At 51.2% G+C, this 13,842-nt stretch overlaps 1 protein-coding gene across 2 annotated transcripts in view; it reads right to left on the bottom strand.

The window, feature by feature from the left end:
* LOC144685694 (neutrophil cytosol factor 2-like) overlaps positions 1 to 12,354 on the bottom strand; it is a 144,413-nt gene extending 132,059 nt beyond the window's left edge. For both annotated transcript variants that reach the window (XM_078550489.1, XM_078550490.1), the window contains exons 1-2: positions 12,056 to 12,354; positions 10,297 to 10,379 (exon numbers count right to left, since the gene is read on the bottom strand). In XM_078550489.1, the coding sequence (XP_078406615.1) occupies positions 10,297 to 10,379; positions 12,056 to 12,232 (260 nt within the window). In that variant the 5' untranslated portion in view covers positions 12,233 to 12,354. The remainder of the gene's footprint in view (positions 1 to 10,296; positions 10,380 to 12,055) is intronic.
* Between the last annotated feature and the right edge of the window lie 1,488 nt (positions 12,355 to 13,842).

Here is a 13,842-nt window from a genome sequence, read left to right as displayed (position 1 = left end):
ATCCAGATTAATGTACAGGGGAGAGGGTGTGAAACCAGATTAATGTACAGGGGAGAGAGGGTGAATCTAAATGAACGTATGGGGGGAGGGGATGAATCCAGATTAACGTACAGGGGAGAGGGGATAAATCGAGATTAATGTAGAGGAGAGAGGGGGTGAACCAAGATTAAAGTACAGGTGAAAGGGGGTGAATCTAGATTAATGTACAGGAGGGGGTGAATCCAGATTAACGGGGAGGAGAGAAGGGTTGAATCCAGATGAACATACAGGGGAGAGGGGATGAATCCAGATTAACGAACAGATGAGATGGGGGGAATCCAGATGTACGTACAGACAAGAGGGAGTGAATCCATAATCAGGAACAGGGAGAGCAAGTGAATCCAAATAAATTTACAAGGGAGAGGAGAGTATCCAGATTAACGCTCAGGGGTGAGTTGATAAATCCAGATTAACATAGAGGTGAGAGGAAGTGCATCCAGATTCACGTACAGGCAGAAGGAGTGAATCCAGATTCACATACAGGCAGACGGTGTGAATCCAGATTCACGTATAAGACTTTGGTGAGGCTAACTTTGGAGTATTGTGTGCAGTTCTGGTCGCCTAACTACAGGAAGGATATCAGTAAGATTGAGAGAGTGCAGAGAAGATTTACTAGGATGTTGCCGGGTCTTAAGGAGTTGAGTTACAGGGAAAGATTAAACAGGTTAGGACTTTATTCCTTGGAGCGTAGAAGAATGAGGGGAAATTTGATAGAAGTTTACAAAATTATGAGGGGTATAGACAGAGTAAATGCGAGTAGGCTCTTTCCACTTAGATTAGGAGAGATAAACACGAGAGGACATGGCTTTAGGGTGAAAGGGGAACGGTTTAGGGGGAACATTAGGGGGAACTTCTTCACTCAGAGAGTGGTGAGAATGTGGAACGAGCTGCCATCTGACGTGGTAAATGCGGGCTCACTTTTAAGCTTTAAAAATAAATTGGATAGATACATGGATGGGGGAGGTCTGGAGGGTTATGGACTAGGTGCAGGTCAATGGGACTAGCGGAATAATATTTCGGCACAGACTAGAAGGGCCGAATGGCCTGTTTTCTGTGCTGCAGTGTTCTATGATTCTATGGTTCTATGTACACGCAGAGGGAGTGAATCCAGATTCATGTACAGGCAGAGAGAGTGAATCCAGATTGAAATGCAGACAAAGGGAGTGAATCCAAATAAATTTACGAGGGAGATGAGAGTATCTAGATTAACGCACAGGGGTGAGCCGATAAATCCAGATTAACGTAGAGCTAAAATGGAGTGAATCCAGATTCACGTACAGGCAGAGGGAGTCAATCCAGATTCACATTCAGGCAGAGGGGCTGAATCCAAATAAATTTACAATGGAGAGGAGAGTACCCAGATTAGCGCAGAGTGGTGAGCCGATAAATCCAGATTAACGTACAGTGGAGAGCCGGTGAAAACAGGGAAGAGGGGATGAACCCACGTTAACTAACAGATGAGAGGGAGTGAATCCAGATTAACGTACAGGGAAGAGGATGCGGATCCATATTAACGAACGGGGAGAGCGGGTGAATCCAAATAAATATAAAAGGGAGAGAAGAGCATCCAGATTAACGCACGGGGGTGAGCCGATATATCCAGATTAACGTCGAGGTAAGATGGAGTGAATCCAGATTCATGTACAGGCAGAGAGAGTGAATCCAGATTCATGTACAGGCAGAGGGAGTGAATCCAGATTCACATAAAGGCAGTGTGAGTGAATCCAAATAAATTTACAAGGGAGAGGAGAGTATCTAGATTAACGCACAGGGGTGATCTGATAAATCCAGATTAACGTAGAGGTGAGATGGAGTGCATCCAGATTCAAGTACAGGCAGAGGGACTGAATCAAGAATCACATACAGGCAGACAGAGTGGGTCAAGATTCACATACAGGCAGAGGGAGTGAATCCAGATTCACGTACAGGCAGATGGAGTGAATCCGGAATCACATTAAGGCAGATGGAGTGGATCCAGATTCACGTACAGGCAGATGGAGTGAATCCAGATTCACGTACGGGGAGAGGGGCTGAATCCAAATAAATTTACAAGGCAGAGGAGAGTATCCATATTAACGCACAGAAGTTATCCGATAAATCCAGATTAACGTACAGCAGAGAGCCTGTGAAACCAGGTTAACAAACAGGGAAGAGAGGGTGAAACCTCATTAACGTACAGATGAGAGGGAGTGAATCCAGATTAACGTATAGGGAAGAGGGGGTGCATCCAGATTAACATACATGGGAGAGAGGGATGAATCCTGATTAATGTACAAGGGAGAGGGGATAAATCCAGATTAACGTATACCCAGATTAACGTATCGAGGAGAGGGGGAATGAATCCAGATTAACGAACAGGTGAGATGGGGGGAATCCAGATGTACATACAGGCAAGAGGGAGTGAATCCATAGTCAGGAACGGGGAGAGCAAGTGAATCCAAATAAATTTACAAGGGAGAGGAGTGTATCCAGATTAACACACAGGGGTGAGCCGATAAATCCAGATTAACGTAGAGCTGAGACGGAGTGAATCCAGATTCACGTACAGGCAGAGGGAGTCAATCCAGATTCACATTCAGGCAGAGGGGCTGAATCCAAATAAATTTACAATGGAGAGGAGAGTACCCAGATTAGCGCAGAGTGGTGAGCCGATAAATCCAGGTTAACGTACAGTGGAGAGCCGGTGAAAGCAGTTTAACATACAGGGAAGAGGGGATGAACCCACGTTAACTAACAGATGAGAGGGAGTGAATCCAGATTAACGTATAGGGAAGAGGATGGGGATCCATATTAACGAATGGGGAGAGCGGGTAAATCCAAATAAATATACAAGGGAGAGAAGAGTATCCAGATTAACACACAGGGGTGAGCCGATAAATCCAGATTAACGTGGAGGTGCGATGGAGTGAATCCAGATTCATGTACAGGCAGAGGGAGTGAATCCAGATTCACATACAGGCAGAGTGATTGAATCCAAATAAATTTACAAGGGAGAGGAGAGTGTCTAGATTAACGCACAGGGGTGAAACGATAAATCCAGATTAACGTAAAAGTGAGATGGAGCGCATCCAGATTCACGTACAGGCAGAAGGAGTGAATCCAGATTCACATACAGGCAGAGGGAGTGGATCCAGATTCACAGACAGGCAGAGGGAGTGAATCCAGATTCACGTACAGGCAGAGGGAGTGAATCCAGATTCACGTACAGGCAGAGGGAGTGAATCCAGATTCACATACAGACAGAGGGGGTGAATCCAGATTCACATACAGGCAGTGTGAGTGAATCCAAATAAATTTACAAGGGACAGGAGAGTATCCAGATTAACCCACAGGGGTGAGCCGATAAATCCAGATTAACGTAAAGGTGAGATGGAGTGCATCCTGATTCAAGTACGGGCAGAGGGAGTGAATCCAGAATCATATAGAGGCAGACGGAGTGGGTCCACATTCACGTACAGGCAGAGGGAGTGAATCCAGATTCATGTACAGGCAGAGGGAGTGAATCCTGATTCAGATACAGGCAGAGGGAGAGGATCCAGATTCACGTACAGGCAGAGGGAGTGAATCCAGATTGACATGCAGGCAGAGGGAGTGAATCCAAATAAATTTACATGGGAGAGGAGAGTATCTTCATTAATGCGCAGGGTGAGCCAATAAATCCAGATTAACGTAGAGGCAAGATGGGGTGAATCCAGATTCACGTACAGGCAGAGGGAGTGAATCCAGATTCACGTACAGGCAGAGGGAGTGAATCCAGATTCATGTACAAGCAGAGGGAGTGAATCCAGATTCACGTACAGGCAGAGGGAATGAATCCAGATTCATGTACAGGCAGAGGGAGTGAATCCAAATAAATTTACAAGGGAGAGGTGAGTATCTAGATTAACGCACAGGGGTGAGCCGATAAATCCAGATTAACGTAGATGTGAGATGGAGTGAATACAGATTCACATACAGGCAGAGGGAGTGAATCCAGATTCACATACAGGCAGTGTGAGTGAATCCAAATAAATTTACAAGGGACAGGAGCGTATCCAGATTAACCCACAGGGGTGAGCCGATAAATCCAGATTAACGTAAAGGTGAGATGGAGTGCATCCAGATTCAAGTACCGCAGAGGGAGTGAATCCAGAATCATATACAGGCAGACGGAGTGGGTCCAGATTCACATACAGGCAGAGGGATTGAATCCAGATTCACGTACGGGGAAAGGGGGTGAATCCAAATAAATTTACAAGGGAGAGGAGAGTATCCATTTTAACGCACAGGGGTGAACTAATAAATGCAGATGAACATACAGCGGAGAGCCAGTGAATCCAGATTAACATACAGGGAAGAGGGGGTGAATCCACATTAATGTACAGGGGAGAGAGGGTTAATCTAAGATAAACATACAGGGAAGAGGGGATGAATCCAGGTGAACGCAGAGGGGAGACAGGGATGAATCCAGATTAATGTACAGGTGAGAGGGGGTGAATCCAGATTAACATACTGGGGAGAGGGGGATGAATCCAGATTAATGTACAAGGGAGAGGCGATAAATCCAGATTAATGTATGGGGGAGAGGGGGTGAACCCAGATTTAAGTACAGGGGAGAGTGGGTGAATCCAGATTAACGTACAGGGGAGAGAGGGATGAATCCAGATTAACGTACAGGGAAGATGGGGATCAATCCAGAGTAACGTACAAGAGGGGATAAATCCACATTAACGCACAGGGAAGAGCAGGTGAATACACATTAACGTACAGATGAGAGAGGGGCTAATCCAGATTAACATACTGGAGTGAGGGGGTGAATCCATCTTAATGTACAGACAGAGGGGGGAAATCCAGATTTACGTACAGGTGAGATGGAGTGAATCCAGATTCACGGACAGGCCGAGGGAGTGAATCCAGATTCACATACAGGCAGTGTGAGTGAATCCAAATAAATTTACAAGGGACAGGAGCGTATCCAGATTAACCCACAGGGGTGAGCCGATAAATCCAGATTAACATAAAGGTGAGATGGAGTGCATCCTGATTCAAGTACGGCAGAGGGAGTGAATCCAGAATCATATACAGGCAGACGGAGTGGGTCCAGATTCACATACAGGCAGAGGGAGTGAATCCAGATTCATGTACAGGCAGAGGGAGTGAATCCAGATTCAGATACAGGCAGAGGGAGAGGATCCAGATTCACGTACAGGCAGAGGGAGTGAATCCAGATTGACGTGCAGGCAGAGGGAGTGAATCCAAATAAATTTACAAGGGAGAGGAGAGTATCTAGATTAATGCACAGGGGTGAGCCAATAAATCCAGATTAACGTAGAGGCGAGATGGGGTGAATCCAGATTCATGTACAGGCAGAGGGAGTGAATCCAGATTCACATTCAGGCAGAGGGGCTGAATCCAAATAAATTTACAATGGAGAGGAAAGTACCCAGGTTAGCGCAGAGTGGTGAGCCGATAAATCCAGATTAACGTACAGTGGAGAGCTGGTGAAAGCAGACTAACATACAGGGAAGAGGGGATGAACCCACATTAACTAACAGATGAGAGGGAGTGAATCCAGATTAACGTACAGGGAAGAAGATGTGGATCCATATTAACGAACAGGGAGAGCGGCTGAATCCAAATAAATATACAAGGGACAGAAGAGCATCCAGATTAACGCACAGGGGTGAGCCGATAAATCCAGATTAACGTCGAGATGGGATGAAGTGAACCCAGATTCACGTACAGGCACAGGGAGTGAATCCAGAATCACATTCAGGCAGAGGGGCTGAATCCAAATAAATTTACAACGGAGAGGAAAGTACCCAGGTTAGCGCAGAGTGGTAACCTGATAAATCCAGGTTAACGTACAAATGAGAGGGAGTGAATCCAGATTAACGTACAGGGAAGAGGGGGCAGCATCCAGATTAATGTACATGGGAGAGAGGGATGAATCCAGATTAATGTACAAGGGAGAGGGGAGAAATCCAGATTAACATACATCCAGATTAACGTATTGGGGAGAGGGGGATGAATCCAGATTAACGTACAGGGGAGATGGGGATCAATCCAGAGTAACGTACAAGAGAGAGGGGATAAATCCAGATTAAGGTACATGGGAGAGGGGGTGAATACACATTAATGTACCGGCAGAGGGGGAAAATTCAGGTTAACGTACAGGTGAGATGGAGTGAATCCACATTCACGTACAGATGGAGGGAGTGAATCCACATTCACGAATAGGGAGAGAGGGTGAATCCAAATAAATATACAAGGGAAAGGAGAGTATCCAGATTAACGCACAGGGGTGAGCTGATAAATCCAGATTAACATAGAGGTGAGATGGAGTGAACCCAGATTCACGTACAGGCGGAGGGAGTGAATCTAGATTCACATATAGGTAGAGTGAATGAATCCAGATTCACGTACAGGCATAGGGAATGAATCCAGATTCACGTATGGGGAGAGGCGGTGAATCCAAATAAACTTTCAAGGGAGAGGAGAGTATCCAGATTAATGCACAGGTTGAGCTGATAAATCCAGATTAACATGCAGCGTGATCCGGTGATACCAGATTAGCATACAGGGAAGAGGGGGTGAATCCAGATTAACGTACAGGGAAGAGGGGGTGAATCCAGATTAACGTACAGGTAAGAGGGGGTGAATCCACATTAACGAACAGGGGAAAGGGGGTGAATCCAGATTAATGCACAGGGGAGAGGGGGTGAATCCAGAATAATGTAGAGGAGAGAGGGGATGAATCCAGATGAACGTACAGGGGAGAGGGGATGAATCCAGATTAACGTACAGGGGAGAGAGAGATGAATCCAGATTAACGTAGAGGAGAGAGGGGGTGAATCCTGGTTACTGTACAGGGGAGATAGGGTGAATCCAGATTAATGTACAGGAGAGAGGGGGTGAATCCAGGTTAATGTTCAGGGAAGAGGAAAAGAATCCAGATTAATGTACAGGCAGATGGAGTGAATCCATATTAATGTACAGCGGAGAGCCGGTGAATCCAGATTAACATACAGGGAAGAGGGGATGAATCCTCATTAACGTACAGGGGAGAGGGGATGAATCCAGAATAATGTACAGGGGAGAGAGGGTGAATCCATATTAATATAGAGAAGAGAGTGGGTGAATACAGATTAACGTAGAGGAGAGAGGCGGTGAATGCAGATTAATGAACAGGGGACAGGGGGTGAATCCAGGTTAATGTTCAGGGGAGAGGGGTTGAATCCAGATTATAGTACAGCGGAGAGCCGGTAAATCCAGATTAACATACAGGGAAGAGGGGATGAATCCTCATTAACGTACAGGGGAGAGAGGGATGAATCCAGATTAATGTACAGGGGAGAGGGGATAAATCCAGATTAACATACAGGGGAGAGGGGGTGAACCCAGATTTAAGTACAGGGGAGAGGGGATGAATCCAGATTAACGTACAGGTGAGAGGGGGTGAATCCAGATTAACATACTGACGAGAGGAAGAATCCAGATTAACGTACAGGTGAGATGGGTGGAATCCAGATGTACATACAGGCAAGAGGGAGTGAATCCATAATCACGAATAGGGAGAGCGGGTGAATCCAAATAAATAGACAAGGGAGAGGAGAGTATCCAGATTAACGCACAGGGGTGAGCCAATAAATCCAGATTAATATAGAGGTGAGATGGAGTGAACCTAGATTCACGTACAGGCAGAGGGAGTGAATCTAGATTCACAAAAAGGCAGAGGGAGTTAATCCAGGTTCACGCACAGGCAGAGGGAGTGAATCCAGATTCACGCACAGGCAGAGGGAGTGAATCCAGATTCATGTACAGGCAGAGGGAGTGAATCCAGATTCACGTATGGGGAGAGGGGGTGAATCCAAATAAATTTTCAAGTCAGAGGAGAGTATCCAGATTAATGCACAGGGGTGAGTTGATAAATTCAGATTAACATGCAGTGTGAGCCGGTGAAACCAGATTAACATACAGGGAAGAGGGGGTGAATCCAGATTAACGTACAGGGAAGAGGGGGTGAAACCAGATTAACATACAGGGAAGAGGGGATGAATCCACATTAATGAACAGGGGAAAGGGGGTGAATCCAGATTAATGCACAGGGGAGAGGGGGTGAATCCAGAATAATGTAGAGGAGAGAGGGGGTGAATCCAGAATAATGTAGAGGAGAGAGGGGGTGAATCCACATGAACGTACGGGGGAGAGGGGATGAATCCAGATTAATGTACAGGGGAGAGAGGGATGAATCCAGATTAATGTACAGTGGAGAGCCGGTGATTCGAGATTAATATGCAGAGTAGAGGGAGTGAATCCAGATTAATGTACAGTGGAGAGCCGGTGAATCGAGATTAATGTACAGGGTAGAGGGAGTGAATCCAGATTAATGTATAAACAGTGGGGGTACATCCAGATTGATATACAGGGGAGAAAGGGTGAATCCACATTAATGTACAGGGAAGAGGGGATGAATCCAGATTAATGTACAGGCAGAGGGAGTGAATCCAGATTAATGTACAGGGGAGTGGGGGATGAATCCAGATTAACGTACAAGGGAGAGGGGATAATTCGAGATTAATGTACAGAGGAGAGGGGGTGAACCTAGATTAAAGTACAGGTGAGAGGGCGTGAATCCAGATTATCGCACAGGGAAGAGGGGGTGAATCTAGATTAATGTACAGGGGAGAGAGGGTGAATCTAGATTAATATAAAGGAGGGGGTGAATCCAGATTAACCTAGGGGAGAGAGGGGGTGAATCCAGATTAATGTACAGGGGACAGGGGGTGAATCCAGGTTAATGTACAGGGGAGAGGGGGTGAATCCAGATTATTGTACAGCGGAGAGCCGGTGAATCCAGATTAACATACAGGGAAGAGGGGATGAATCCTCATTAACGTACAGGGGAGAGAGGGATGAATCCAGATTAATGTACAGGGGAGAGGGTGATGAATCCAGATTAACGTACAGGAGAGAGGGAGTGGGTCCAGGTTAATGTACAGTGAGAGGGCATGAGTTCAGATTAATGTATAGTGAAAGAATGTGATCCCTTCTTAACCTACAGTAAGAGGACCTGATTCTAGATTTAGGTACAGGGGAGTGATTGGTTCCAGATTAAAATACAGAGTGAGAGGTAATTCAAGAATAACATACCATGAGAGGGATTAATTCCAGATCAAAGTGCATGAGCAGGGTGTGAATCACAAATGTACAGGAATATAGAGTGAGCAAGTAGAATATGGGTAAAATAAAGAGTAAAGCTCAAACAATGCTTCTTACATCAGGCTGTTCCAGAGCAGATACCACAGAGGAAATAATGGACAGGATTTTTCAGATGAAGAGTCCGCGGGAGTCGCATTCCCACTGATAAATGGCTGCAGGGCAGCCGATAATGTTCGATGGTGCGTTAATTGGCTAAGGACGAGACTTCTATCCCCGTCTGGGGGGGGGGAGTCACACCTTAGAGGGCCACCAGCCAATCGGATGGTTGGCAGCTCTGTTGGCCCAGCAGCGCCAGGTTCGAAGGGTGGCCACTGCTGAGACTACAGGAAGTCCCTGTAGAGGAGGTTATGGAGGCTGGACTGAAGGCAAATCCGAGATATTGGCAAGGCCTGGCTTGTGGTGGGGGGGCTGCGGGTTTAAGAGGCAGTGGCAGGGGGCAAGCAGGAGGAGGCTTAAAGGGGGGGTAAAATCGTGGGGATAGGTGTTTCTGACATACACAGGGGAGCCCCTGAGGAGGAAACACCCCCTTCCCACAGATTTCGACAGCAACAAAAGCTGCTGGGCTACCCGCTTGGCGTGGGCGTCCCCTTGCTGGAGGTAAAATAGTGGTGGGGCGGGATGAAATGCCTCGATAGGCCCAAAGGCAAGTGGGCCACCTGATGTAAAATAAGGGACAGGTCAGAGCAGGCGGGTAGATGGCACTGGCCTCATGCTGTATTTTATGAGACCCCCGTGCCCATGCCTTCAAACCCACTGGTGGGTGACCATAAAATTCCACCCATTCAATTTAAGAATGATGTACATTTTCCCGTACACTCCCAGGGTGGGTCCAGCACAGGGTTAGATACAGAGTAAAGCTCCCCCTACACTGTCCCCATCAAACACTCCCAGGACAGGTACAGCACAGTGTTAGATACAGAGTAAAGCTCCCTCTACACTGTCCCCATCAAACACTAGCAGGACAGGTACAGCACGGGGTTAGATGATCGTCAATGAAAGATCACAATCTGCTCCATCTGCCATCAGGATATGAGTGTGTTACTGGTGTCTCCTTACATCTCTAATCGGAGATGAACTGCGCCTCTCTGGAAGAAACAGATTGCCAATCGGTCATCTTTAGCAATCGTTTGGTCAAAAGCCTGCAAAGAAACCAAAATTAAGCAACAGGGCAGGGATATTAAACATTCATTAGCTAGAAGAGCAAAGATACCAAATCATATTGAAATCGCTCCTCCTCCCCACTCTCTCCCCCTCCCCCATCTCTCCCTCCTCTCTCCCCCTCACCCACCTCCCCACTTTCGCCCCCTCCCCCATCTCTCCCTCCTCTCTCCCCCTCCCAAACGCTGCCCCCAATTCCTCTCCCCTTCCCCATTTCTCTCTCTCTAATCCCTCTTCCCTTCTCCTCCCCAATCCCTCTCCCCTTCCCCTCCACATCTCTCCCTCCCCAATCCTTCTCCCCTTCCCCTCCCCATCTCTCCCTCCTCAATCCCTCTCCCCTTCCCCTCCCCATCTCTCCCTCCTCAATCCCTCTTCCCTTCCCCTCCCCAATCCCTCTCCCTTTCCTCTCCCCAGTCCCTCTCCCCTTCCCCTCATCTCTCCCTCCTCAATCCCTCTCCTGTTCCCCTTCCCATCTCTCCCTTCTCAATCCCTCTTCCCTTCCCCATCTCTCCCTCCCCAATCCCTCTTCCCTTCCACTCCCCAATCCCTCTCCCCTTCCCCTCCCCATCTCTCCCTCCTCAATCCCTCTCCTGTTCCCCTTCCCATCTCTCCCTCCCCAATCCCTCTTCCCTTCCCCTCCCCAATCCCTCTCCCCTTCCCCTCCCCATCTCTCCCTCCTCAATCCCTCTCCTGTTCCCCTTCCCATCTCTCCCTCCCCAATCCCTCTTCCCTTCCCCTCCCCAATCCCTCTCCCCTTCCCCTTATCTCTCCCTCCTCAATCCCTCTCCTGTTCCCCTTCCCATCTCTCCCTCCCCAATCCCTCTCCCCTTCCCCTCTTCATCTCTCCCACCTCCACCCTGATCCATATCTCTCCACCTTCCCATCCCTCCCCAATCACTCTGCCTTCCCCTGCACCATCTCTCCCACCTCGCCCTCACTTATCCCTCCCCACCCTGATCCATATCTCTCCACATCTGCCACCCCCACCCCAAATCCCCCCTCCTCTAACCCTTCCCTAATCCTTCTCCCCTTGCCCTTCCCCATCTCTACCACCTCCCGCTCCCATTCCCTTCCCTCAGCCCTACCCCGATCCATACCTCTCCACGTCTCACTCCCTCCCCATCCTCCCCCTCCCCTATCCCTTTACCCCTCCCCTCCTCCATCCCTTCTCCCCTCACCCTCCTCTACAATCCTTCTGAAATAGTGGAACCACGTTAGCTGTTCTCCAGTCCTCTGGCACCTCCGCCGTGGCCAGAGAGGAATTAACAAATTTGGGTCAGAGCCCCTGCGATCTCCTCCCTTGCCTCCCTCAGCAGTCTGGGACACAAATCATCCTGACCTGGAGATTTGTCCACTTTTAAGCCTGCCAACACCTTCAATACCTTGTCACTCCCTATATCAATTTGCTCAAGAACCTCGCAGTCTCTCATTTGGTTCACGAGTGTCCTTTAAGGAAGGAAATCTGCCATTCTTACCTGGTCTGGCCTACATGTGACTCCAAACCCACAGCAATGTGGTTGACTCTTAAACGCTCGGTGAAATAGGCATGGGCAATAAATGCTGGCCAGTGATACCCACATCCCCCCATCCCTCCTCCTCCTCCTCCTCCTCCCATCCCTCTTCCCTCCCCCCCCTCCCCCCCCCCTCCTCCTCCCACCTTCAGGGCCCCGGGAAGGTCTCCGGTCCTCAGGCGGACGCAGCCGAGGGTGAAGCAGATTTTGGAGCCGGGGTCGGTGATGCGGCTCAGGTGGCTGAGGGCGGAGAGCCAGTCCCTCTGCTCGATGGCCCTGACGGCCCGGTCCCAGTCCCCGATCATGTCCCGGTAAGAAGACATCGTCCTGGATCCCGAGCAGCAGCAGCTCCAGGAAGTGGCGGCAGGGGAATCCGAAAAGCTGCCCAGAGACTGCGCCCCGGCCAGGAATGCAGGTGAGAGCGAGCGAGCCGGGGGTGGGGGGGAAGGAGGCGGGGAGAAGGGTCGAGGTGTGGGGTGGGGAGATGGGTCTGGGGTGGGGTGGGGGGAAGAGGGGTCTTGGGGGGGGGAGGGTGGAAGAGGGGTCGGGGGGGGTTGGGAGGGAGAGGGGTCGGGGGGGTGGGGGAGAGGGGTGGGGGGGGCGGAGAGGGGTCGGGGGGGGCGAAGAGGGGTCGGGGGGGGGTGAAGAGGGGTCGGGGGGGGAGGGTGTCTGGGGGAGGGGAGAGGGTGTCTGGGGGGGGAGAGGGGTCGGGGTAGGGGAATAGGGGTCGGGGTAGGGGAAGAGGGGTCGGGGTAGGGGAAGAGGGGTCGGGGTGGGGGAAGAGGGGTGGGGGGGGTGAAGAGGGGTGGGGGGGGGGTGAAGAGGGGTCTGGGGGGAGGGAGTCTGGGGGGTCGGGGTGGGGGAAGAGGAGTCTGGGGAGGGAGAGGGGTCGGGGGGGGTTGAAGAGGGGTGGGGGGGTGAAGAGGGGTCGGGGGGGTGAAGAGGGGTCGGGGGGGTGAAGAGGGGTCGGGGGGGGTGAAGAGGGGTCGGGGGGGTGAAGAGGGGTCTGGGGGGGAGGGAGTCTGCGGGGGAGAGGGGTCGGGGTGGGGGAAGAGGGGTCTGGGGTGGGGGGAGAGGGGTCGGGGTGGGGGAGAGGGGTCGGGGGGGGGGAGGGAGGGAGGGAGAAAGGTCGGGAGGGAGGAAGGGGGGGAGGGAGGGAGAAAGGTAGGTGGGAGGGGGGGAGGGAGGGAGAAAGGTAGGGGGGAGGGAGGGAGAAAGGTGGAGGGGAGGGAGGGGGGGAGAAAGGTCAGGGGGAGGGAGGGAGGGGGGAGAAAGGTCAGGGGGAGGGAGGGAGTGGGGGAGAAAGGTCAGGGGGGAGGGAGGGGGGAGAAAGGTCAGGGGGGAGGGAGGGGGGAGAAAGGTCAGGGGGGAGGGAGGGGGGAGAAAGGTCAGGGGGGAGGGAGGGGGGGAGAAAGGTCAGGGGGTAGGGAGGGAGGGGGGGAGAAAGGTGGGGGAGGGAGGGGGAGAAAGGTCGGGGGAGGGAGGGGGAGAAAGGTCGGGGGAGGGAGGGGGAGAAAGGTCGGTGGAGGGAGGGGGAGAAAGGTCGGGGGAGGGAGGGGGAGAAGGGTCGGGGGAGGGAGGGGGAGAAGGGTCGGGGGAGGGAGGGGGAGAAGGGTCGGGGGAGGGAGAGGGAGAAGGGTCGGGGGAGGGAGGGGAAGAAGGGTCGGGGGAGGGAGGGGCGAGAAGGGTCGGGGGAGGGAGGGAGGGAGGAGAAGGGTCGGGGGAGGGAGAGGGGGAGAAAGGTCGGGGGTGGGAGCGGGGAGGGAGTGAGGGAGGAGGGAGGGAGGGACGGAGGGGGGAGGGAGGGAGAAGGGGAGGGGGAGGGAGGGGGGGAGAAGTGTCAGGGGAGCGAGGGTGGGAGAAGGGTCGGGGGAGGGGGGAGGTGGGAGAAGGGTCGGGGGAGGGGGGAGAAGGGTCGGGGGCGGGAGGGGGG

The sequence above is a fragment of the Cetorhinus maximus genome, chromosome 10 (assembly GCF_964194155.1).
Source record: "Cetorhinus maximus chromosome 10, sCetMax3.hap1.1, whole genome shotgun sequence".
Taxonomy (NCBI): domain Eukaryota; kingdom Metazoa; phylum Chordata; class Chondrichthyes; order Lamniformes; family Cetorhinidae; genus Cetorhinus; species Cetorhinus maximus.
Note: the sequence above shows the minus strand (reverse complement) of the source record. Positions and strands in the feature narration are given on the sequence as shown.